Below are 27,662 nucleotides of genomic sequence, written 5' to 3'. Positions count from 1 at the left end.
GAATATATATTCTTTCAGAATGAACATTTTTAACTCAAATCTTTGCTTCTGGAACAACATATTTTCAGATGGGGGTCGGCGGCGGACATGAAAATGTTTGAGAACCACTGACAGAAACCTGGTTTTCTCAGAAAATAGTAGATTGTAGAATCGTCCTCGGATCTAAATGGGTTAAGGTCTTTTATATCGATATAAAACGGGATTGTTAAAATCCATTTTATGACGGCGGACGTTGGTAGGCAATGCCATCCCGGAGCTGTTTTGCTGCCATTCACTTCCTGGTTTACGGCAAGGACTGTCTAAAGAGGACGAGACGCGAAGACCGTACGGGCGACGCCATGTTGCTCACATGGTGCTCCATGGAAGGAAAGAAACATGCCCAGTTGAGACCAGGAAGTTGGACATGACAAATCATAGATATGGCACAAATGGCCCAGCAGATGGCGTGATGCCACTGACAGGAGATATGCTTGTACATATCATGTCACGTCATTGCATTTTACCTTTTATATTAACGTTTTAACAGCAAATGGATAAGTAAGTCCCAGCAGGGATCATCACACAGACAGTAATGTTGGTCGGACGTGACATATGTACAAGCATCTCTCCTTTCTTTGGCATCACGCCATCTGCTGGGCCATTTGCGCCATATCTATGATTTGCCATGTCCAACTTCCTGGTCTCAACTGCGCATGTTTCTTTCCTTCCATGGAGCACCATGTGAGCAACATGGCGTCGCCCGTACGGTCTTCGCGTCTCGTCCTCTTTAGATAGTCCTTGGTTTACGGCGAGGACTATTTAAAGAGGACGGGAAGCGAAGACCGTACAGTGGACTCCATGTTGCTCCATGGAAGGAAAGAAACATGTGCAGTTGAGACCAAGGACTGTCTAAAGAGGACGAGACGCGAAGACTGTACGGGCGACGTCATGTTGCTCCATGGTGCTCCATGGAAGGAAAGAAACATGCGCAATGGGCTATATGCAGCCAACACTTCCGCGTTCAGCTTCCGTCTCAACTGCGCATGTTTCTTTCCTTCCATGGAGCACCATGGAGCAACATGGCGTCACCCGTACGGTCTTCGCGTCTCGTCCTCTTTAGACAGTCCTTGGTTGAGACCAGGAAGTTGTACATGACAAATCATAGATATGGCACAAATGGCCCAGCAGATGGTGTGATGCCACTGAAAGGAGAGCTTGTATATCATGTCAAGTCCGACCAACATTACTGTCTGTGTGATGATCCATGCTGGGACTTACTTATCCACTTGCTGTTAAAACGTTAATATAAAAGGTAAAATGCAATGACGTGACGTGATATGTACAAGCATCTCTCCTTTCAGTGGCATCACGCCATCTGCTGGGCCATTTGTGCCATATCTATGATTTGTCATGTACAACTTCCTTGTCTCAACTGCGCATGTTTCTTTCCTTCCAGGGAGCAACATGGAGTCCACCGTACGGTCTTCGCTTCCCGTCCTCTTTAAATAGTCCTTGGTTTACGGCCCGACAAACCTATTTACTCTGAATCTAAGCTGCCTCCGTACAGATTGATAATGAGGTCGATGTTCTGTCCTAATTTCTGACTTCATCATGCGTCTTGTTTAGAATATTACCTCTAATAAAGAGAGATCAGTTTTACGACACCGATGTAGTAAAGGAAGATTTCACCTCCCGTTTTTTTTTGGGGGGGGGGGGGGGGGGGAATGGAAGGCGTAAAATGTACCTCATTTGCTTGGCCCTCTAGCGCCTTTTATTCCGAAAAATCTGAATTCACCGGCACCCAGATTGTTAACCACTTTATTAATACTTTGTCTATACAAAAATAGTCAATAAGCATAAATCATCTCTTCTGGAGGTCCTTTGGTAAAACATATTTTCAGACGGGGGTCTGCGGCCAAATGCATGTCAATGTTGGGGGTCCTCGGCATCCAACGGCTTACCAGTGTGTTGTTTCCACAGGAGGACTCTGACGGGGAGGACTGGAGACCCACTGATGAGGTGGTGTCAGAAGCTGAGCCAGCTACAGAAGACGGTGAGTCACTCTTCATATGATTTAGCTGTGTTTATTTTGAATGTCATTTAGCTGAGTAGCATGACATACAATGGATGGGAATGACTGAAAACATGACATTCAGACCTTCGAAAAGTTCCATATCAAATGGCGTGAGGTTGATTATTGTGCTGCATATATATAAGTGTGCGGGCACACAGTGTACTCTGACGGTGTCCGAAGAGTAGGAAAACCCCTGGCTTATGGTAGTAGGCCCGGCTGAGGCCTACCAGTTTGAAGAGTAGGAAAACCCCTGGCTTATGGTAGTAGGCCCGGCTGAGGCCTACCAGTTTTGAAGAGTAGGAAAACCCCTGGCTTATGGTAGTAGGCCCGGCTGAGGCATACGAGTTTGAAGAGTAGGAAAACCCCTGGCTTATGGTAGTAGGCCCGGCTGAGGCCTACCAGTTTGAAGAGTAGGAAAATCCCTGGCTTATGGTAGTAGGCCCGGCTGAGGCCTACCAGTTTGAAGAGTAGGAAAACCCCTGGCTTATGGTAGTAGGCCCGGCTGAGGCCTACCAGTTTGAAGAGTAGGAAAACCCCTGGCTTATGGTAGTAGGCCCGGCTGAGGCCTACCAGTTTGAAGAGTAGGAAAACCCCTGGCTTATGGTAGTAGGCCCGGCTGAAGCCTACCAGTTTGAAGAGTAGGAAAACCCCTGGCTTATGGTAGTAGGCCCGGCTGAGGCCTACCAGTTTGAAGAGTAGGAAAACCCCTGGCTTATGGTAGTAGGCCCGGCTGAGGCCTACCAGTTTGAAGAGTAGAAAAACCCCTGGCTTATGGTAGTAGGCCCGGCTGAGGCCTACCAGTTTGAAGAGTAGGAAAACCCCTGGCTTATGGTAGTAGGCCCGGCTGAGGCATACGAGTTTGAAGAGTAGGAAAACCCCTGGCTTATGGTACTTATGGTTTCTGTTGTTACTTTAACACACACACACACACACACACACACACACACACACACACACACACACACACACACACACACACACACACACGTGTGCGCAGCTCAAAGAAAGACAAAATAACTAAAAACAAACAAAACGACTGTATACGCCGCCTGTGTCATCTCCTCCTCCACCACAGAAACGGCGTACGGCTGCAGCATCGTGACGGAGAGCGACACGGACCTGGAGGTGATGTACCAGGACCCCCCCGCCCCCACCGCCTCCTCCAGGGGGAGCCAGGGGGGGGAGGAGGATGAGGAGGAGGAGGAGGAGGGGGACACGGCCAAGATGGAGGAGTCTGGGTCAGTGTTGATTTGGACAGATTTTTAGTTTTGGTCCTAGTCTCTTGAATAGCTTTCAGTCACATTTTGGTCACCCGGAGTGTTTTAGTGTTAGTCGAGTTTGATCCGGCTGAATGTCGTCTAAATCTACAGTTAATTTAGTCGACTGAAAGGTATTTTGGCGGGTCTTGATGCCGTCATAATGACTGATTTTACACTTGCTGAAAATAGCAGACCTACAAGCTCACAACGCGTCGCAGTGCGACACGTGGACTTGTAGATCTGCTATTTCCAGCATGCAAACCAATTGTAAAATGACTTATACCACATCTCTCGTCCACTAGTCTCACCCTAACATTTTAGCCTAGCTTGTATTTGTCGACGGAAATTGTCAATACATTTTGGTCTTAGTTTTAGCCATCCTTTGCTTAGATCTCATTTGGTTTTCCTTTTACAAGGTATAGTCGACAGACTTTTTTTTCTGTTTTTTTGGTCACGTTTTTTTAGCCGACGGAATCAACACTGGTCGCGCTCCGACTCCAACGCCACGGTGAACCGCGGCGGTGGCTGCTGCGACGAGGACGACGACGAGGAGGACTCCTCCTTCAGCGTCCTGGAGGGAGACAGCCTGCCCGGAGACACGGCGGCACTGATGGACGCCCACAGCGCCGAGATGCCGCCGCTGTTCCTGCACCTCACCTGCTCCGTCAACGTCAAGAGCTGCCACGGGTCCATGCCCGTGCACACCCTGCCCACGTGTCTGGGTGAGTACAGTACAGTACAGTGCAGTGCAGTGCAGTGCAGTGCAGTACAGTACAGTACAGTACAGTACAGTACACACCCTGCCTGGGTGAGTACAGTACAGTACAGTACAGTACAGTACAGTACAGTACAGTACAGTACAGTACAGTACAGTACAGTACAGTACAGTACAGTACAGTACAGTACAGTACAGTACAGTGCACACCCTGCCCACGTGTCTGGGTGAGTACAGTACAGTACAGTACAGTACAGTACAGTACAGTACAGTACAGTACAGTACAGTACAGTACAGTACAGTACAGTGCACACCCTGCCCACGTGTCTGGGTGAGTACAGTACAGTACAGTACAGTACAGTACAGTACAGTACAGTACAGTACAGTACAGTACAGTGCACACCCTGCCCACGTGTCTGGGTGAGTACAGTACAGTGCAGTGCACACCCTGCCCAGTACAGTACAGTACAGTACAGTACAGTGCACACCCTGCCCACGTGTCTGGGTGAGTATTATAGTACAGTACCAGTGTTGTTTTTGACAGTGAATTTAGATTTCATAGTTTTAGTCCTAGTCTCTTGAATAGTTTTCATTTAGTCTTGGTCACATTTTGGTCACCCGGAATGTTTTAGTGTTTAGTCTAGTTTTAGTCGACTACATATCATAAGATTTAAGTCGACTAAAGATTTAAAAAAAGATATATGTATATTTAGATTTGTATTATCGTGAGAAGGATGGCTTCCATTATCGCATTGCAACCTTTCAGGAATAGAAAGCCTGCCGTTTCTATTACCTTGGATTCCTCTTCGATGATGTCACGGGTGGACGGGTTTCTGAACTGCCCACAGCCCTCCTATGAGACACAGACCGAGTAGAAAAATTATTGCGGCAATTTATCATGAACATTAGAGGACCAATTATATGATGCTATGTTGAAAAGTGGTGACGTGGTCCTTTAACTCTAACTCTCTCTCTACCACTAGCTGTTAGCATAAACCCCAGTTCCCAGTGCCAGCATACGCGTTCACTTTAACCCATTTTGGGCGGGAACCCCTTTTGGTGTTAGCATTATGTTATGCTTTAGCTATTGAAAAATAGCAGATCTACAAGCTCGTAGCGCGCCACTCGGTGGCGCGCTACGAGCTTGTACGTCTTGTAGGTCTGCTATTTTTTTTAAATCGAAGAACGACTGTAGAAACATAGCTTTTTCAGAAAACTGTCAGGATGTAGACGACATTTTTAGAATCTGATCTCAGGTCTAAATGGGTTAAAAGACAAAGTTTGCCCGCCCCCCCCCGCCCTCTACACACACTCTAGTATCATTGGAACAAGCACACACTGTTAACCTTTCGTCAGAAGCTTTCACATGGCGGCGGACTCGCGGTACAAAAGCACAAATTAAATCCGAAATGTGGATGGCAGAAAATCCACCAAGGACTGGTGGATTCCGACTTATGGAGTCCGACTTATAGAGGTTTGAAAATCCTCCTTTCAACTGGTTTGCACTGAGATTATATTTGCAATCCCATAGTTGGAATGGTGGGGCGTTGCTATAGCAACTGGACCAATGTTAAAAGCTTCCGTAGGACTCAACCATTATATAGACGGAGTATACGTTGGGGAGTATATATTAATAGAGACGGCACCCGGAGGAAACCCTGAGGCGAAATGGACATAGTGGCCGAATTTGCTATTGCAGCGCTGGGCCAAAGCTGGTCCGTTGACTATCATTGCGCAATGATAGTCAACGGCCAGCGCGTTCATGTGTTTGGCCCAATCCATCCCAGAATGCACTCTGTTCCTACCCAGAAGGAGGAGTGAAATCGCCTCATGCGCTTTTGAGAAACTTAATGCAAGTGGATGGGAGGAGAAATCCAGTGCCGTCTCTATTAAAGATGGAGTGCCACGATTTTTTTCCACCCTAAAACATGATCATCAGGTATTATTACAATATAAGGGGGAAGAACTTTTTACAAAAAGTGTACAGTATTTGTTAAAATCATGCTTTTATGTGGACACGCCCACCAGTTCATTAAGTATGCCTGGTTTGCCTGGTGGGTGGTGGAGGGGTTATGGGAGGGGCTGATAGTGTGGTGTCACTATATTACTGTTTATTTCATTGGCCCGGTTGACTGTCAAGGGTTCAGCCTCCAGGAAGAAACCCTAAATACAAAGTTAATACACCATTGCACATAAAAACAACTCCAGGGTGTCTAATGAAGTACTGTCCCCTCATAGACACATGAACAACTGGAAAAATACACAAAGTGTGGCACTCCATCTTTAATATATACTCTAAGGTTGGGGTATGTATATATATATATATACGGACCTGGGATATGACGCCACCTAGCGTCGGCGTCCGTATATATACGGACCTGGGATATGACGCCACCTAGCGTCGGCGTCCGTATATATACGGACCTGGGATATGACGCCACCTAGCGTCGACGTCCGTATATACGGACCTGGGATATGACGCCACCTAGCGTCGACGTCCGTATATATACGGACCTGGGATATGACGCCACCTAGCGTCGACGTCCGTATATATACGGACCTGGGATATGACGCCACCTAGTGTCGGCGTCCGTATATATACGGACCTGGGATATGACGCCACCTAGCGTCGGCGTCCGTATATATACGGACCTGGGATATGACGCCACCTAGCGTCGGCGTCCGTATATATACAGACCTGGGATATGACGCCACCTAGCGTCGACGTCCGTATATATGCGGACTTGGGGAAAAAAAGAGTTCATTGACGTCTAATTGTAAGATGTGCCGTCCTGGACGTATGAGACTTCACAGAATAGGTTTCAGTTAACGTTGGGCGTGCGTGTAACGACTGCTTGTCCTCGCAGGGGAAGTCATATCGTGTCTGGAGAACAGCGACAGTCTCCAGTCAGTGGATCTGAACGAGCTGTCCGTCACTCTAGACATCTTTGTGCTCACATTGCCTCTGGAGATTGAGGCCATGGCCTCTGACTTCCACCACAACAGGTGAGTGAAACACATGCACACTTTAGGGACTGATCGTTTTGTATGCACCTGGGGGTGGGGGGAGGGGGATAGCGTTTCAATCTTGTATGGCAGCTACTTCAATATTCTAACGACACTATTAACTCCATAGACACATGCAAAACACCTGGGGGTCTATTAGAGTAATGTTAACTCCATAGACACATACAAAACATTCTATGTCAGTCGTTCTTAAACATTTTCATGTGATGGACCTCCAAAAATATACGTAATAGGCCGCCGACCCACATCTGAAAATATGTTGTTCCACAGAAGCAAAGATTTGAGTTAAAAATGTTCACTCTGAAAGAATATAGCCTATATTCAAAGATTTGCGCCATATTTTTACGAATTTAAAAAAAATAGCAGATCAGCTTGTGCATTTTGTGTTCAAACACAAAGATTTATGTAGGCTAATACATTAAGTGCACAGTATGAGCACAGCGTGATATAGACCTATTTGATAGAACGAGCGTCAACGAGCACTAGCTGAAAATACAAACACACACACACACTCTGCAGGAGTCTGTCTAATTTCTCTCCAAAAGCCCTTGAATATGATAGAATTTAATTTAGGATTAGTCATTATGATAATCTAGCACTTTATATATCGCGCACAATTTTTTTTTGAAAATTATTTCAAGGGCCACTAGGGGGCGCTCCGCGGGCCGCATTTGGCCTGCGGGCCGCCAGTTGAATAGCCCTGGCCTAAAGTATCACATAATGCTTAAAACACCAAAATGGGTTCGTTAACCCATTTCCACCACTGTTCTGTGTCTGTTGCAGGTACACGTCACCACTGTGTTCTGTGTCTGTCGCAGGTACACGTCACCACTGTGTTCTGTGTCTGTCGCAGGTACACGTCACCACCGTGTTCTGTGTCTGTCGCAGGTACACGTCACCACTGTGTTCTGTGTCTGTCGCAGGTACACGTCACCACTGTGTTCTGTGTCTGTCACAGGTACACGTCACCACCGTGTTCTGTGTCTGTCGCAGGTACACGTCACCACCGTGTTCTGTGTCTGTCGCAGGTACACGTCACCACCGTGTTCTGTGTCTGTCGCAGGTACACGTCACCACCGTGTTCTGTGTCTGTCGCAGGTACACGTCACCACTGTGTTCTGTGTCTGTTGCAGGTACACGTCACCACTGTGTTCTGTGTCTGTTGCAGGTACACGTCACCACTGTGTTCTGTGTCTGTCGCAGGTACACGTCACCACTGTGTTCTGTGTCTGTTGCAGGTACACGTCACCACTGTGTTCTGTGTCTGTCGCAGGTACACGTCACCACTGTGTTCTGTGTCTGTCGCAGGTACACGTCACCACTGTGTTCTGTGTCTGTCGCAGGTACACGTCACCACTGTGTTCTGTGTCTGTCGCAGGTACACGTCACCACCGTGTTCTGTGTCTGTCTCAGGGACACGTCACCACCGTGTTCTGTGTCTGTCGCAGGTACACGTCACCACTGTGTTCTGTGTCTGTCGCAGGTACACGTCACCACTGTGTTCTGTGTCTGTCGCAGGTACACGTCACCACTGTGTTCTGTGTCTGTCGCAGGTACACGTCACCACCGTGTTCTGTGTCTGTCGCAGGTACACGTCACCACCGTGTTCTGTGTCTGTTGCAGGTACACGTCGGAGAGCAGCGTGTCGTTGAACCGCTCTCCGGGGCAGCCCTCCTCCTACCGCTCTGACGACGAGCTGATGGGGACTCTGGACCAGCTGAAGGGAGAGGCCATGGAGGCGTAAGGAACACACATCCTACAACTCATAGATGCCCTTAGACCATTAATACCTTAGACCTAGGCATGCAACGATACACTCAACTCACACAATACACACTCACGATGCGATTTTTCACGAATTTTGTTTTCTTTTATATAATTTATCTTCCCCCCCGAGCTTTTTTCACATATTTTTTATTTATAATGAGCATCAACATCACCTGGGCACAGTCACAGACACACACAGCTCCCCTCTACAGTGCTCTACTACTGAAAGTGTCTCATTTCTCTCCAAAAGCACTTGAATATGATGGACATTATTAAAGCTCACTTTTTTTTTAATCGATTTTTTAAATGTTATTAAATCGATTCATATCGTCGGGATTAATATCGATATATATCGATATACGATATATCGTTACATGCCTACTTAGACCAGATACTACAAATGTCTTCTAAATCAGGGGTTCTCAACCTGGGGGTCGCGACCCCTCGGGGGGTCCCCAAATGATTAAAAAAAAAAAAATTGTCCAGCTGGCTGGAAAATGGAAATTTTCATAGTTTACATAGTACACATAGTGCATGCATACACTTTCCTTAATGATTATATCTGGTTTCAGTATTTATTTATTATTTATAGTCCTTAACCGTTCTGATATATTTCAACTTGAATAAAAAAGTAGTATAACATGAAAGATGCTTACAAATGCAGAGCTTTGGCTTGAGAGAACTCATAGCTTCAAGACAGTTGTATCTCGTGTTGCACAGTACACACGTGCTGACACAAACACACACACACACACACACGTGCGCACAGCAAAAGTAGTTTGCACACACACACGCGCGCACATACACATGCACGCGCACACAGCAAAAGTAGTTTGCACACACACACGCACACAGTGAAAGTAGTTTGCACACACACACACGTGCGCACAGCGAAAGTAGTTTGCACACACACACACACACACACGCACGCACGCACGCGCGCACACAGCAGTAGTTTGCACACACACACACGCACAGTGAAAGTAGTTTGCACACACACACACACACACACACACACACACACACACACACACACACACACACACACACACACTCGTGCTCGTGTGCACAGCGAAAGTAGTTTGGAAAGTTTACGTGGGCTGTTGATGTCGGAAGTGGTGGAAGTCAACATGTGAAAGCAGCAGTGGATCCAACATGTAAGATAAGATTTCCGGGGGTCCCCAGCCAAAACCGTTGAGTTCTAAATCATGACAGTTTCCGTGGTTCTTAACCCATTCAGGCCTGACGTCGAAATTTAAAAAAATCATATTCAAAATTTTTCTAAATCATGACAATTTTCGGAAAGATTTGAGGCACATTTTAACGATTTTTCAAAAATAGCAGACCTACAAGTTCATAGCGCGCCACTCGGTGGCGCGCTATGAGCTTGTAGATCTGCTTTTTTTCAATAGCTAAATTATAACAATGTTTAAAACACCAAAAGGGGTTCCCGCCCCAAAATGGGTTAATGGTTAATGTGGTTAAACGCTAACGTGACATGGATGTGTTCCAGGTCTCAATGGGTTAAACTATTTCATGTCAAGGACATACATACATACATACATACATACATACATACATACATACATACATACATACATAGTAGTAAGTAAGTTATAATAATAATAATGAATAGAATAGCAGATCTACAACCAGCTAATTTCAATATGTTGGACAACAGAATAACTTGTTGAATTCTATCTGCAGGATATCCGGAGACCCCCTGTCCAAACTCCCAGCACCCCACAAGTTAGCCATGCTGGCTACAATGGATGAGGTGAGTTTGAATATCTAACAAAAACAATTAAGTGAATTACATATCACTTATACCCCTCGGTAAGGAATAGTCATTGAGGTAGCAGGTACTTCTCGGGCAGTTTGTTAAAAGATGCATTCAGTATTTCCAGCCGATAGAAACGTGTCTGTCTGTCTGTCTGTCTGTCTGTCTGTCTGTCTGTCTGTCTGTCTGTCTGTCTGTCTGTCTGTCTGTCTGTCTGTCTGTCTGTCTGTCTGTCTGTCTGTCTGTCTGTCTGTCTGTCTGTCTGTCTGTCTGTCTGTCTGTCTGTCTGTCTGTCTGTCTGTCTGTCTGTCTGTCTGTCTGTCTGTCTGTCTGTCTGTCTGTCTGTCTGTCTGTCTGTCTGTCTGTCTGTCTGTCTGTCTGTCTGTCTGTCTGTCTGTCTGTCCGTCCGTCCGTCCGTGCACGCTCGCGTGTGCATCCTTTTGTGCGTGCCAGATCCGATGGCTACTGGAGGACGAGATGGTGTCGGCGCTGCGTCACTCTCGCTCCATCACGGCCTCCACGCTGCAGAAGGTGGCGAACCACGTGCTGCAGTCCAGCGGCCGGCCGCGCTGCCACTGCGAGGTGGTCCCTCTGCAGTTTGTCTTTGGTCCCGAGCAGTCCCTGGAGAGGTTCAAGCAGGTGAGCTCTAACTCCACACTGGAGGTTTGGAGCCCATTTTGGGCGGGAACCCCCTTTAGTGTTTTAACACATTTAGGCCTGACGTCGAAATTTTAAAAATGTCTTCTAAATTCTGACAGTTTTCTGAAATACCTATGTTGCTGTATCAGTGGTGCTCAATATTTCATGTCAAGGACCCCAAAAAGTATATGTAATTGGCCACCGACCCCCATCTGAAAATATGTTGTTCCAGGGACCTCCCCAGTAGCAAAGATTTGAGTGAAAAACTCGCTCTGTAACAATATATATTCAAAGATTTCAGGCACATTTTCACGATTTTTCAAAAATAGCAGACCTACAAGTTTGTAGATCTGCTATTTTTGAATAGCTAAAGTATAACATAATGCTTAAAACACCAACAGGGGTTCGCGCCCAGAATGGGTTAAAGGAGAATTCCATAGTGTCCAGGTGTTATTTTGTGCAAAAGTGCATTATTGGCTATTTCCCCTACCATAAGCCCTCAATGAATTGAATTGAATTGAATGGGGCATTGGGTTGTTGTTTTTTTGTTTTTTTTTAACTCAAATCTTTGCTTCTGGGGGGGTCCCTGGATCAACATATTTTTAGATGGGGGTCGGAGGCCAAATTACATATCATTTTTGGGGTCCTTGACATTAAATATTGAGCACCACTGATAAAACATAGGTATTTCAGAAAACTGAAATACCTAACTGAATACCTATTTTTTATTACATTTTTAATACATTTTTAATTCGACGTCAGGCCTAAATGGGTTGAACACACACTCCACCCTGGAGGTTTAAGTGTTAATTTCAACACGCGCTACAAAAGTTAATTTCAAAACACTTTACAAGAATACATGTAGTCTGCTAGTCGTGTTAACCAACGTGTGCCTCTCTCTCTCTCTCTCTCTCTCTCTCTCCACAGGAGTTCCGGCGGGTGGCGTTTTCGGGCTACGTGCTGAACGGAGAACAGGACCACTTCCACTACATGTCCCTGAGCCGCATGCACCCGCACCGCATGCAGGTAGCCAGGAAGCTGTGCGAGCCTGCAGCCAGCAGCAGTCCTCACTGTGTCCCCCCCGGAGGACGCGCCGAGGACGGCTGCTCCGCACCGGGGACAGTCCTGGACATGGACGTGGACACGGCGGGACTCGACGCGGAGGCGGTGGTGGAAGAAGTACTCGCATGCATTTCACCTATTTCAACCTATTTCCATAGAATTGGAACATATAATGCTCAATGGCGGGAAGCCGGGAACCCCTTTTTGGTGTATTTTCAGAGCGAACATTTTTAACTCAAATCTTTGCTTCTGGGGGGTGCCTGGAACGATATATTTTCAGTTGGGGGTCGGTGGCCAAATGCACATAGTTGTTGGGGTCCTTGACATGAAGTAGTTTGAGAACCACTGACATAGAAACATAGTTTATTTTAGAAGCTTTTTTTAAATCAGTTCTCAGGTCTAAATGGGTTAATCCTTTTAAGACCTGAGGACCAGATTCTACAAATGTCTTCCAATTTGGTTTATTTCATGTCAAGGACCCCCAGAATATTTGGCTTTGGCACAACGTGCGTTGTGAGCTTGTAGAGCTGCTATTTTCAGAGCGCAAGCAAGTGTAAATATTACGACGTCAGCAACGCCTGCCCCAAAACCCATTTTTAGTAGATTGTAGAACTGTAGATGTAGTTGACTAAAATCTTATGACATTTAGTCGACTAAAGGTAGACTACTACTAAAGCATTTTAGGTGACTAAAACTTAAAGCTGCTATAAGCAATAATATGTCAACATTTTATTGACCTTTTTTCTTTTCTTTTTCTTTGTATTCAGACAGCCATCAATGGGTAGAACGCTCCCCCAAAAATGTAGTCTCTGTGACACATCTAGGGGCCGCAGTCTGCATTCAAAGATTTTCCTTGTCATTGGTCGATTTGCCTGTCTACTTCCTGATTGGTTAGTCATTGCGACCGGGTTTTTCTCAACCAATGACAAAGCTTCTAGGAACATCTTTGAATGCAGATTGCAGCCCCTAGATGTGTCACAGAGACTTTTTTTGGAGCGTTCTACCCATTGCTGGCTGAAAAAAAAAGAAAAAGTCATTAAAATTTGGACATATTATTGCTTATAGCAGCTTTAAAGGGCCACTTCACCACTTGTCTGGATCACTACAATTACCATAATCCTTTGCTGCACTCACCCCACCTTGTGGAGAGGGGGAGGGCTGTCGTACTGAGACGATATGACCAGTGTCTGTGACATCACTGGCACTTTGAAATACAAAAATATCTAAAAAACACATATTTCACAAACAACCACAGGAGAGTGTTTCTTGTCTCCCAAACATCATTAAAATAAGATCTGGTTGCAACGAGGGGTGCAGTGGCCTTTTTTAATGAAATGTCATTCAAAAGGCGATGACTCAAAAAACGACATCAAAATTGTGCTGTCAAAATCACCCCTGTCTTCCATGCAAATTTGCAGGTTGACGACAAGAGGGGTGCTGTGGATGTATACGCGGACCCTGGCGGCGAGCCGACCAAACCCACGGAGGCGTTCGCGGACGCCAATAAGCGCGAGGCAGAGGACGCCACGATGGCGGTGGACGTGCCCCTCCCCCAGCCCCAGCCCCCCGGAGGCGCCGCCGCAGCACTCCCACCACCACCACCGTCGGAGCACTGCTGTACTGAAAACCCCCCCTGCTCCTCCTCGCCCCCGAAGACCCCGTCTGCCCTCAGCCTGGCCGAGTCCGTACAGTCCGCCACGCAGAGTGAGTCTTCGAAAAGTCCATCGATTCGACCGATTAATATGAAACGATTTGAACCCATTTCTAGAGCTGCTGATGCCGATTCCACTGCCCTTTTAACCCATTTAGGCCTGACGTCAGAATTTTTAAAATATATTTTTAAAATGTCTTTTTCTGAAAAACCTCGTGTTTCTATATCAGTGGTTCTCAATATTTCATGTCAAGGACCCCAAAGATTATATGTAATATGCCGCCGACCCCCATCTGTAAATATGTAGTAAACTGAAACTCTGAAAGAATATATATTCAAAGATTTGACATTTTCACGATTTTTCAAAAATAGCAGACCTACAAGCTTGTAGATCTGCTATTTTTCAATAGCTAAAGTATAACATAATGCTATAAACACCAAAAGGGGTTCCCGCCCAAAATCGGTTAAGCCCAAACCACAATTGAATGGGTCGAGACGCCACAACACGTGTTTTAGCGTTTTCCCCTGCGGTGTGATGTGTCCTGTTGCACGTCGGCACATGGTGGCGCATGTGACTGCACTGGCCAATCACAGCTATTGGTCTGTTTAGCGGGTGACGACGGTGGCTCGTGTGGGACAACCAAGGCATGGACGCATATCAACTAATTTCAAATGAATCGAGAAAAAAAGACCAAAAGAAGAATGTATCGCGCGTGCATGTTTTGAGTGGTGTTAGCCACTCCAATCCACAGTGTGTCTGTCTGTCCTATGTCCCTATGTACAGTATGTCCGAGTATGGACAGCTGCAACTCTGCCCGGGTCATGCCGGGTGGCACTGTTGAGCAGCTTAAAGGGCTACAGTAACAGCTGTTGAGCTTCACACTTACCACTAACAATAGCACAGGGGATCCGTACGTAATTCCGACGGAGCATTAGTCCGACATGTGGGAACTGCTCGAACATGCACTGCCCCGTGCTTGCGGTTATGGTTAGGTTAGGGTTGCACACACACACACACACACACACACACACACAGCACCACTCATATTTTTGTATTTCTCCAGGTAGTGGGAAGCTGCGTCCCAGTCGGGTACAGAGCGTGGTGTCCAGCCAAGGCAGCCTGGACTCTGACATGCTGGGTAAGACGACCGTACACACAGCATGGCATCACTATGGTATTAACCCATTTAGACCTGAGGACGAGTCTACAAAATGTCTTCCAAATCCTGACAGTTTTCTCAAAAACCTATATTTCTATGTCAGTGGTTCTCAAACTATTTCATGTCAAGGACCCCATTTGGCTGCTGACCCCCATCTGTAAATATGTTGTTACTGTGTGTGTGTGTGTGTGTGTGTGTGTGTGTGTGTGTGTGTGTGCGTGTGCGTGTGCGTGTGCGTGCGCGTGTGCGTGCGCGTACTTGTGCATGCGCGCGGCGTGTTCAGGTTATGACGGTGGCAGCAGTGACTCTGAGTGCGACGGCTCCTCCACCATGGTGGACGAGCAGGAGGGACAAGCCCGCCTGATGCCCGACTTCTGGCTCATCGTCAAGATCCACCAGGACCGCGTGGAGGTCTACTCCCATTCCAGGTGACGCACTCACTGACTTATGTATAACACAAAGACCTGAGGTCTATTCTACAAAAACATTGTGTCTTCTAAATCCTGACAGTTTTCTGAAAAACCTGTGTTTCTATATCAGTGGTGCTCAAACTATTTCATTTCAAGGACACCCAGATATATACCTCAGGGCATGGAGTTGCCCTGAGGTAAACGCCAACTGATGGAGTTGGCGTTTTAACTTTTGTAATAAAGTGCCTTGATTTTATTTAGATCCTTCCTCTCCTCATTTTTTTTTTTCGAGTGCTAGGATCGCCACCTGCAACATTTTAGTCCCTTTGATATTTGAAGCACCAGTCTACTTTTTGAACTTTGTCTGCACCTCCATTTGTGACCGGGTCTGGCAAATAGGCCCTCATCTCGACCAGAGTAATTTTTCAGTTTCTTACAGATCATTAAAGTACAGAATGTAAGCTTTCATATGATGTATCATTCAATGAAATTGGAAAATATTTGAAGGAGATATGACCATTTTAAAGTGATTGTGCCGTTTTACCCAAAGCTGAGAAAATCCCCTTTGAATGTTCACAACATTTCAACACCTAGAGCTGGCTAGCCTACTTTGACTTATAAATGTATATATTTAATTTGCCCAAATCAATAATCTGTTGGAATGAAAACCTTCTTCAACATTCAACTGTGTTAATATGAAAAAAACGAAAATCACAAAAAAAAAAAAATCAAGTTTATTTTAGATTTTCTGCCTTTTCATTATAGGCGAGATGAGGACCATTTTGCTAGACCTGGTCACATTTGAACACCTTTCTTTTTTTCGCTTAAACGTATTGAACATTGTGGTTGTGGCTTTTTACAAACATTGGACCAATGAAGAGGATTAACACAAGCTTGTGACTAACAACTGAATTGGATCTTTTGTTTTTCTCCCATTTCCAGAAAGTTTCCAGTTTTTTCATCATCCAAAGTTTCCACCCGACAGCATTGCTGTACAGTTGACTACGTGTTTATTTTTTTATTTTATCTTTATTTGTATGACTGCAGGAATTTGACGGAGGAAAAAGAAGAGATTGCAGAGGAGTTTGAGAAGAAGGCAGAGGAGTTGGATGAGTGTCTGAGCCTGCATCGGACCGTGGTGCAGAAGATTGGAGAGATCTGTCGAATAGTGAACCAGGTACATACAATGTTGATTTTGTCGACTAATTGCTATGACAAAAAATGTTCGTCGACTACCTTCTTTCACTGACGAAAACTAAATGGAAACTAACTAAAAACTAAGCTATGATGACTAAAACTAAGACTAAATATATTGACATACGTATATTGACAATTTTCTCAATAAATAATAGTTAGACAAAAATGTTAGGAAGGGACTAGTGGACAAGAGATCCAGTATAAGTCATTTTACACTTGGATTGCATGCTGAAAATATTAGATCTACAAGCTCACAACGCGTCACAGCACGACACATTGTGGGCTTGTAGATTGGCTATATTCAGCAAGTGTAAAATCAGTCATTACGACGTCATCAAGCCCCGCCAAAATACATTTTAGTCGACTAAATCAACTGTAGATTTAGTCGACTAAAATCTTATGATATTTAGTCGACTTAGTTATTAGTCAACTATCAGAGTCTTAAGTATGTGTGTGTGTGTGTGTGTGTGTGTGTGGGGGCGTGTGTGGGGGCGTGTGTGTGTGTGGGGACGGGGGCGCGCGCGCGCGCGTGTGTGTGTGTGTGTGTGTGTGTGTGTGTGTGTGTGTGTGTGTGTGTGTGTGTGTGTGTGTGTGTGTGTGTGTGTGTGTGTGTGTGTGTGTGTGTGTGTGTGTGTGTGTGTGTGTGTGTGTGTGTGTGTGTGTGTGTGTGTGTGTGTGTGTGTGTGTGTGTCGACGGGCGTGTGTGTGTGTGTCGACGGGCGTGTGTGTGTGTGCGTGTGCAGTGTTTGTTACTCCAGGACTTGCATGACAGTCATCAGTGTAACAGTCTGCTGGTGGCAGAGAGCGAGGAGGATATCTGGAAGAACGAGTCCCTCTACAGGCAGAGACTGGCTACTGCGGACGGTCAGTCTATCCCTCTCAAGCTATAATATCATAGAGTTCTATAATTGTGGTGGGAAAATAACAGTATTCACATGTTTTACCTAATTAAAAGTATCAATTCGGCATTGCGTAAACACTCTGTTACAAGTAAAAGTCCGGAATTCACAGTACACACGTATATTGGTCTCGGAATGTACCAAAAGTGGGAAGTACTCGGTATGCAGAATGTCTCATTTATTTTGAAAATGGCAGATCTTTAAGCTCTACGCCAGGTTTCCCCAATTGGCTGCCCGCGGGCCATTATTGTTTTTAGGGCTAATGAAAGTTACAGGTATGGTATGTGCGATATGAAGTATGAGATTACCACAATGACAGTAATCCTTAATCATTGTGGTTCACGAGGTAGAGCAGGTCGTCCAATGATCTCTGGGTCGGTGGTTCGAATCCCGGCTCCTCCTGTCCACATGTCGAAGTGTCCTTGGGCAAGACACTGAACCCTGCATTGCCTCCAATGAGTCGGTCGGTGTGAGCTTGCCACCATTGGTGTGTGAATGTGGGAAGTGAGGACGCTGGCGTCGACTGTTTGCCGCTTCACCTCCCAATTTATGAATGAATGAATGAACCATTGTAACGTGCTTTGAGTAGGCACGTAGTGCATAGAAAAGCGCTATAAAAATGCAATTCATTATTATTAATCATCTTCAAGGGCTTTTGGCACTCAGAGAGTGTACAAATGGAACCAAACATAAATAAATAAGTTATAATAAATTGAGATAAAATGGTGAGAATCACTGCTAGAGCACTGCCATATCTTTTCAAATGGGGTCTTGACCTGGAAATTAATTCATTTTACACTCTCAAGAGTTAAAGATCTATAAGGGTCCATTTGGTTAGCAACTCTCCATCATTTAGCTGGGGACACCTGAAACCACTGGTGGTCCCCGGGCCACTGGTTGAGAACCACTGTTCTACATCTATTCTAAGCTTAATTCATTAATGAATTTAAATAAAAAACCCAATTTCTCGGCCCCCAGCCTGGTACCCTAGTCAAAATATGGCCCTTGAGGACAATTAATTGGGGAACCCTGCTCTACGCTCTACACGTTTGCAGATCGGCTATTAAGTAAATGTACTTAGTTACTTTCCACCACTGTATATAAACTCAGTGGCATTTGAAGCATCCAACATAACGCTCTACTTCCGCATTGTCTTGATTTGTGGAAGTGCTAACTCCATGAACTCGCCTGCATCCATTCACGAACGAGCTCTCTGTGTTTATGACCTTAATTATTTCTCTCCCTTGTCCGTATAAATACAGACCCCAACGTGTACTCCTTGAATATAATGGTTGAGCCCCAAACTCCTTCTCTTAAAGTGAAGTGAACGCAGCTTGCGACACGGAACGTATTAACGTGTGACATTGTGGGTGTCTCTCCACAGAATATGACCCTAATGTGCATCATTTTTGGATGTCTGTCCACAGATTATGACCCGCCTAGCATGTTACATTGTGGGTGTCTGTCCACAGACTATGACCCTAACATGTGGCATTGTGGGTTGTCTGTCCACAGACTATGACCCTAACGTGTTACATTGTGGATGTCTGTCCACAGACTATGACCCTAACGTGTTACATTGTGGATGTCTGTCCACAGACTATGACCCTCCCTAACGTGTTACATTGTGGATGTCTGTCCACAGACTATGACCCTAGCATGTTACTTTGTGGGTGTCTGTCCACAGAATATGACCCTAACATGTGACATTGTGGGTTGTCTGTCCACAGACTATGACCCTAACGTGTTACATTGTGGATGTCTGTCCACAGACTATGACCCTAACGTGTTACATTGTGGATGTCTGTCCACAGACTATGACCTAACGTGTTACATTGTGGGTTGTCTGTCCACAGACTATGACCCTAACGTGTTACATTGTGGGTGTCTGTCCACAGCTAGACTATGACCCTAACGTGTTACATTGTGGGTGTCTGTCCACATACTATGACCCTAACGTGTTACATTGTGGGTGTCTGTCCACAGACTATGACCCTAACGTGTTACATTGTGGGTGTCTGTCCACATACTATGACCCTAACGTGTTACATCGTGGGTGTCTGTCCACAGACTATGACCCTAACGTGTTACATTGTGGATGTCTGTCCACAGACTATGACCCTAACGTGTTACATTGTGGATGTCTGTCCACAGACTATGACCTAACGTGTTACATTGTGGGTGTCTGTCCACAGACTATGACCCTAACGTGTTACATTGTGGGTGTCTGTCCACAGCTAGACTATGACCCTAACGTGTTACATTGTGGGTGTCTGTCCACATACTATGACCCTAACGTGTTACATTGTGGGTGTCTGTCCACAGACTATGACCCTAACGTGTTACATTGTGGGTGTCTGTCCACATACTATGACCCTAACGTGTTACATCGTGGGTGTCTGTCCACATACTATGACCCTAACGTGTTACATTGTGGATGTCTGTCCACAGACTATGACCCTAACATGTTACATTGTGGATGTCTGTCCACAGACTATGACCCTAGCATGTTACATTGTGGGTGTCTGTCCACAGACTATGACCCTAACATGTGGCATTGTGGGTTGTCTGTCCACATACTATGACCCTAACGTGTTACATTGTGGATGTCTGTCCACAGACTATGACCTAACGTGTTACATTGTGGGTGTCTGTCCACAGACTATGACCCTAACATGTTACATTGTGGATGTCTGTCCACAGACTATGACCCTAGCATGTTACATTGTGGGTGTCTGTCCACAGACTATGACCCTAACATGTGGCATTGTGGGTTGTCTGTCCACATACTATGACCCTAACGTGTTACATTGTGGATGTCTGTCCACAGACTATGACCTAACGTGTTACATTGTGGGTGTCTGTCCACAGCTAGACTATGACCCTAACGTGTTACATTGTGGGTGTCTGTCCACAGACTATGAGCCTAACGTGTTACATTGTGGATGTCTGTCCACAGACTATGACCCTAACATGTTACATTGTGGATGTCTGTCCACAGACTATGACCCTAGCATGTTACATTGTGGGTGTCTGTCCACAGACTATGACCCTAACATGTGGCATTGTGGGTTGTCTGTCCACATACTATGACCCTAACGTGTTACATTGTGGATGTCTGTCCACAGACTATGACCTAACGTGTTACATTGTGGGTGTCTGTCCACAGACTATGACCCTAACGTGTTACATTTTGGATGTCTGTCCACAGACTATGACCCTAGCATGTTACATTGTGGGTGTCTGTCCTCAGACTATGACCCTAACATGTGGCATTGTGGGTTGTCTGTCCACATACTATGACCCTAGCATGTTACATTGTGGGTGTCTGTCCACAGACTATGACCCTGACATGTGGCATTGTGGGTTGTCTGTCCACATACTATGACCCTAACGTGTTACATTGTGGATGTCTGTCCACAGACTATGACCTAACGTGTTACATTGTGGGTGTCTGTCCACAGACTATGACCCTAACGTGTTACATTGTGGATGTCTGTCCACAGACCATGACCCTAGCATGTTACATTGTGGGTGTCTGTCCACAGACTATGACCCTAACATGTGGCATTGTGGGTTGTCTGTCCACATACATACTATGACCCTAACGTGTTACATTGTGGATGTCTGTCCACAGACTATGACCTAACGTGTTACATTGTGGGTGTCTGTCCACAGACTATGACCCTAACGTGTTACATCGTGGGTGTCTGTCCACAGACTATGACCCTAACGTGTTACATTGTGGATGTCTGTCCACAGACTATGACCCTAACATGTTACATTGTGGATGTCTGTCCACAGACTATGACCCTAGCATGTTACATTGTGGGTGTCTGTCCACAGACTATGACCCTAACATGTGGCATTGTGGGTTGTCTGTCCACATACTATGACCCTAACGTGTTACATTGTGGATGTCTGTCCACAGACTATGACCTAACGTGTTACATTGTGGGTGTCTGTCCACAGACTATGACCCTAACATGTTACATTGTGGATGTCTGTCCACAGCTAGACTATGACCCTAACGTGTTACATTGTGGGTGTCTGTCCACAGACTATGAGCCTAACGTGTTACATTGTGGATGTCTGTCCACAGACTATGACCCTAACATGTTACATTGTGGATGTCTGTCCACAGACTATGACCCTAGCATGTTACATTGTGGGTGTCTGTCCACAGACTATGACCCTAACATGTGGCATTGTGGGTTGTCTGTCCACATACTTTGACCCTAACGTGTTACATTGTGGATGTCTGTCCACAGACTATGACCTAACGTGTTACATTGTGGGTGTCTGTCCACAGACTATGACCCTAACATGTTACATTGTGGGTGTCTGTCCACAGACTATGACCCTAACATGTTACATTGTGGATGTCTGTCCACAGCTAGACTATGACCCTAACGTGTTACATTGTGGGTGTCTGTCCACAGACTATGAGCCTAACGTGTTACATTGTGGATGTCTGTCCACAGACTATGACCCTAACATGTTACATTGTGGATGTCTGTCCACAGACTATGACCCTAGCATGTTACATTGTGGGTGTCTGTCCACAGACTATGACCCTAACATGTGGCATTGTGGGTTGTCTGTCCACATACTATGACCATAACGTGTTACATTGTGGATGTCTGTCCACAGACTATGACCTAACGTGTTACATTGTGGGTGTCTGTCCACAGACTATGACCCTAACATGTGGCATTGTGGGTTGTCTGTCCACATACTATGACCCTAACGTGTTACATTTTGGATGTCTGTCCACAGACTATGACCCTAGCATGTTACATTGTGGGTGTCTGTCCACAGACTATGACCCTAACATGTGGCATTGTGGGTTGTCTGTCCACATACTATGACCCTAGCATGTTACATTGTGGGTGTCTGTCCACAGACTATGACCCTGACATGTGGCATTGTGGGTTGTCTGTCCACATACTATGACCCTAACGTGTTACATTGTGGATGTCTGTCCACAGACTATGACCTAACGTGTTACATTGTGGGTGTCTGTCCACAGACTATGACCCTAACGTGTTACATTGTGGATGTCTGTCCACAGACCATGACCCTAGCATGTTACATTGTGGGTGTCTGTCCACAGACTATGACCCTAACATGTGGCATTGTGGGTTGTCTGTCCACATACTATGACCCTAACGTGTTACATTGTGGATGTCTGTCCACAGACTATGACCTAACGTGTTACATTGTGGGTGTCTGTCCACAGACTATGACCCTAACGTGTTACATTGTGGGTGTCTGTCCACAGACTATGACCCTAACGTGTTACATTGTGGATGTCTGTCCACAGACTGACCCTAACGTGTGACATTTTGGGTTGTCTGTCCACAGACTATGGCACGGAGGATAGCTACCAGCCCCGGGACTACCTGGCAGCCACCATGCAGTTCATGCCGGGACACTTTGCCTGCGAGGTGGCGTGGAGCACCATCATCCACATCCACCCGCGTCTCAAGATGGGACCCAACATGGGCGTGTCCAGAGGTGAGCACGGAACCATTCTGAACGTGCCTCCTCAAAGGATTAGACACCCGACATGTGTTGATTTTGTCGGCTAAAGCTATGACGAAAATTACTTACAAAGAATTTTCTTCACCAATGTGTTTGTAAAGGTGTCTACTAACATATCCCACATTGGTTTATATTCAACCACCCTAGGGGAATTTTTGACAACCATACAACCATTATAAGGCAAAATGTTCTAAATTTCATTATGCTTTAAGTAGCATGTGGCGTGTCAAACTAGGGGGTTTTCATCATTCTGAATCCATTCCAAGCATTAGTTTTGCACGAAAACACTCCTTGGGCTAAAAATGGCCATAGCCGTCATCACAAATGTGATGAAGTCAGCACATTTGGGCATATTTGGGCAAGTGGCTATGGCCAAACTAGGAGGTCTATGGCCAAACTAGGGGTCTTTCATGATTCTGAATCCATTCCAAGCATTAGTTTTGCATGAAAAACACTCCTTGGGCTTAAAGGGTAAGACCACTTTTGTAGAGGTTTGGGTTGTGTAGTTACCTTGCCATGATGTAACTCCAAATGTGGACAAGAAATCAAAAATAATTTCTCCAGTGATTAGAAATTGATAATTCAAAATATGCTCCTCATTGACTTACATTGTACGCTGAAACAGCTCTCAAAGTCACTCTTTTAGTACGTAAACAAACACAAACAAAGTTGTTTCAGACAATATAGAGCAACACCAAAACTCATGTGGTTTTATTTCTTCATAAAAATGGTAACTTCCTGTTGATTTTACTATATGAAGATCTGGATCCGGATCCATGGATCCAGTCCGGGTTTTCTTCTGAATAAAAATGGACAAATCAACAGGAAGTTACCATTTTTATGAAGAAATAAAACCACATGAGTTTTGGTGTTGCTCTATATTGTCTGAAACAACTTTGTTTGTGTTTGTTTACGTACTAAAAGAGTGACTTTGAGAGCTGTTTCAGCGTACAATGTAAGTCAATGAGGAGCATATTTTGAATTATCAATTTCTAATCACTGGAGAAATTATTTTTGATTTCTTGTCCACATTTGGAGTTACATCATGGCAAGGTAACTACACAACCCAAACCTCTACAAAAGTGGTCTTACCCTTTAAACATTTTGCCATATATTGGCTGTTGATGGTACCCCAACTTTCAGCAGCTGTCAAAAATACCCCTAGGGTGGTTGAATATAAACCAATGTGGGATATGTTAGTAGACACCTTTACAAACACATTTTGTAAAGGTGTCACAAACACAAAATTCTTGGTAAGAAATTGATTCCCAGATTTGACTGGTAATACTGATAATATTCCCTGACTAACTGTGGAAAACTGAATAAAACTAAGCTGTGATGACTACAACTGTGACTAAATAAAGTGACAATTTTGCATGCTGCAAATTGCAGATCTACAAGCTCACAACGTGTCGCACTAGCCTGCGACACATTGTGAGCTTGTGGAGCTGCTATTTACAGCATGCCACAAAGCATGCAATGACATATCTTTTAGTTCTACTGGATCTCTTATCCACTATAGTCTCTGTCAGACATTTTAGTCTAGTTTTTGATTTGTTGATGTAATTGTTGGTATATTTAGTCTTACTTGTAGTCATCGTAGCTTAATTTTTTATTTCGTTTTAATTTAGTTTTCTTGTGTGTGTGCGTGTGTGTGTGTGCGTGTGTGCGTGTGCGTGTGCGCGTGTGTGTGTGTGTGTGTGTGTGTGTGTGTGTGTGTGTGTGTGTGTGTGTGTGTGTGTGTGTGTGTGTGTGTGTGTGTGTGTGTGTGTGTGTGTGTGTGTGTGTGTGTGTGTGTGTGTGTGTGTGTGTGTGTGTGTGTGTGTGTGTGCGTGCGTGCCCACGCGCACATGCGTACGTTTTCTCTCCTCCAGCTATCCAGGCCCTGCGCTCCGTGCTCAACTCATTCTGTGTGGTCAACAGGAAGAACATGTTTGTGTACCAGGAGCGCACCACCAAATCAGTCTTCTACCTCAGGTTACTCGCACACTTGGAAAATAATAGTAATCTACGGGTACCAGTTATGGCCGAATTTAGCCCAAGGAGTGTGTTTGTTTGTTTTTTTGCAAAACTAATGCTTTGAATTGGTTCAGAATCATACTAGTTTGACATGTCACATGCTACTTGAAGCATAAATCAAATTAGATTTTTCTTTTCCTTATATAGGTTAAACGTTCAACCCCTGAATTTTCCACGATGCACAATTGATATAATAATCAATTTTGAATATGTTTTTTGGAAATCCTTGAACGATTACTATTGCAATTTAGTTTGGGTCACCCCTTTTTGAGTGGTGCAACCACTCCAAGGAACAGCAATGTCCCTATGTCCGTCCCTATGTTTAGAGCAGGGGTTCTCAACCCGTGGGTCGCGACCCCTCGGGGGGTCGCCAAATTATTTTAGGGGGTCCCCAAATTATTTTCAAAAAAAAAAAAAAAAGGGGTTTTTTTTTAAACTTTTCACGATTTTTCTAAAATAGCAGACCTACAAGCTTGTAGCGCGCCACTCGGTGGCGCGCTATGAGCTTGTAGATCTGCTATTTTTCAATAGCTAAATTATAACAATGCTTAAAACACAAAGGGGTTCCCGCCCAAAATGGTTTAAGGTTATTGTAGCAGTCAATTTATATTGGGGGTCGGGAGGGGGCGGGGCGGAGGTCCCGAGACATTGCCAAAGCATTTCCGGGGGTCCCCGGCCAAAAACGTTGAGAACCCCTGGTTTAGAGTACCAACAGGGGGCACTGTTGCACCACTCACTTCAGACTGGTCTGGTTTTTGGCTTAGATTGACTGGCCTAACAGGGAGAGTGTTGTGAATGACTGTGTGTCCTCTCCTCCTTGTCGTCTCCTCCAGGCTGTGTGAAACATCTCAAAGCGGGAAGTCCTCCGAGGCTGACGGAAACACATCTCACTCTGTTGGACTAGCCAGGAGTCAGGAGCCCTTCTGTTCAGAGGACCTCACTGTACGGAGAAACCACAGTTTTGATTTTGACACAACATTTTGGATTTTCGTTTTAGTCCTAGTCTTTTTAATTAGTTTTACTCACCTGGAATGTTGTAGTGTCAGTCTAGTTTTAGTCGACTAATATCATACGATTTTTAGTCTACTAAATCAGGGGTTCTCAACCCGTGGGTCGCGACCCCTCGGGGTTTTTTTTTTTTTAATTTTATTTTCACGATTTTTCAAAAATAGCAGACCTACAAGCTCGTAGCGCGCCACTCGGTGGCGCGCTATGAGCTTGTAGATCTGCTATTTTTCAATAGCTAAATTATAACAATGCTTAAAACACCAAAAGGGGTTCCCGCCCAAAATGGTTTAAGGTTATTGTAGCAGTCAATTTATATTGGGGGGCGGGGCGGCGGTCCCGAGATGTTGCCAAAGCATTTTCGGTGGTCCCCGGCCAAAAACGTTGAGAACCCCTGTACTAAATCAGGGGTTCTCAACGTTTTTGGCTGGGGAGTGGGACCCCCGGAGATGCTTTAGCCATGTCTTGTGATCAACATGTCCGTACACTACACGGACAAAATGTGTCATGCCATAATATTGTTATTATGTTGGTCCTAAGACCAAATTACTGAACCAGGTTTTCAGAATATGAATTGAATTTCAATATGTACGAATATGTATGACACTGATTTACCATGACTCTATGGCACATTACGAGTCCAAGATAGTACTAGTGTTTGTCAAATAGTTTTTATTTGCAATGACCCCCCTTAACTCTGACAGTGTCCATTTGCTTCCATTTGTACACACTTACAGACTTGTTGTGAGCACAGTGATCAGTCGCATAAGCTCAGACCCCTTAGCTATCATTACAAACAGTTACATTTGCTCAGCGATGCGGTACAAACTCACAAATGATTTACAATCGTCGGGATGCGCGGCGGCCCACCATGGACAACGCTCAAACCTTTTGAGATGCAGCGCTTTGAAAATCTTGTTAGAATGGAGGCTCAATGGAGCTGGATTTAAAAATCCCATAGCTGGTGGGGACGGAGGATATCCATACTAACAATGCTAAAAGGTAAATTGACGGCCGCCACTTTCATATATGGAGTATACGGTTGTCTACGAACATACGTGTAGTTAGCACCTTATAGGTACCGATGGCCTAGCTATGTTTATAAACAGTTATAAACAAGTGAATGGTGGTCTTGGTGTTGTGTGCTCAGGGCTCCAGGTCTTCTCTGGAAGGATCCAGGCCCGTTGGACAGGTGGACAAACACATCCTGCTGCTGGTCCATGGAGTTGGAAACGCTGGTAAGGTTTTCAACTTGATTGCACAGTGTGCATAGGCGATTTTTGTGGGGGGGGAACACGCAACAAGGACATTACAGGTTGTATAATAATAGCCTACAATGTGTGTACACATATGTGAGAAGTCAAAGGCTATATCAATGGCTAACTAAGTTATGGAACATAAACAAAATTATATATAGGCTACCGGTATTTTAAAATAATTAATTAATATACATATTAATTAATTATTAATTA

At 45.0% G+C, this 27,662-nt stretch overlaps 1 protein-coding gene across 4 annotated transcripts in view; it reads left to right on the top strand.

Annotated features, from left to right (window-relative positions):
* Nucleotides 1-27,662, top strand: part of szt2 (SZT2 subunit of KICSTOR complex) — a 179,041-nt gene that overhangs the window by 76,718 nt on the left and 74,661 nt on the right. For all 4 annotated transcript variants that reach the window (XM_079506037.1, XM_079506038.1, XM_079506039.1 and 1 more), the window contains exons 33-49: nucleotides 1,960-2,032; nucleotides 3,129-3,291; nucleotides 3,778-4,034; nucleotides 6,895-7,033; nucleotides 8,678-8,794; nucleotides 10,529-10,598; nucleotides 11,055-11,240; nucleotides 12,168-12,419; nucleotides 13,721-14,006; nucleotides 15,018-15,092; nucleotides 15,397-15,541; nucleotides 16,571-16,700; nucleotides 17,464-17,584; nucleotides 22,987-23,139; nucleotides 25,041-25,143; nucleotides 26,019-26,127; nucleotides 27,341-27,428. In XM_079506037.1, the coding sequence (XP_079362163.1) occupies nucleotides 1,960-2,032; nucleotides 3,129-3,291; nucleotides 3,778-4,034; nucleotides 6,895-7,033; nucleotides 8,678-8,794; nucleotides 10,529-10,598; nucleotides 11,055-11,240; nucleotides 12,168-12,419; nucleotides 13,721-14,006; nucleotides 15,018-15,092; nucleotides 15,397-15,541; nucleotides 16,571-16,700; nucleotides 17,464-17,584; nucleotides 22,987-23,139; nucleotides 25,041-25,143; nucleotides 26,019-26,127; nucleotides 27,341-27,428 (2,467 nt within the window). The remainder of the gene's footprint in view (nucleotides 1-1,959; nucleotides 2,033-3,128; nucleotides 3,292-3,777; nucleotides 4,035-6,894; nucleotides 7,034-8,677; nucleotides 8,795-10,528; nucleotides 10,599-11,054; nucleotides 11,241-12,167; nucleotides 12,420-13,720; nucleotides 14,007-15,017; nucleotides 15,093-15,396; nucleotides 15,542-16,570; nucleotides 16,701-17,463; nucleotides 17,585-22,986; nucleotides 23,140-25,040; nucleotides 25,144-26,018; nucleotides 26,128-27,340; nucleotides 27,429-27,662) is intronic.

Source organism: Electrona antarctica (assembly GCF_951216825.1).
Source record: "Electrona antarctica genome assembly, chromosome: 7".
In the NCBI taxonomy this organism is placed as follows: Eukaryota; Metazoa; Chordata; class Actinopteri; order Myctophiformes; family Myctophidae; genus Electrona; species Electrona antarctica.
This window is presented reverse-complemented; position numbering and strand designations above follow the sequence as displayed.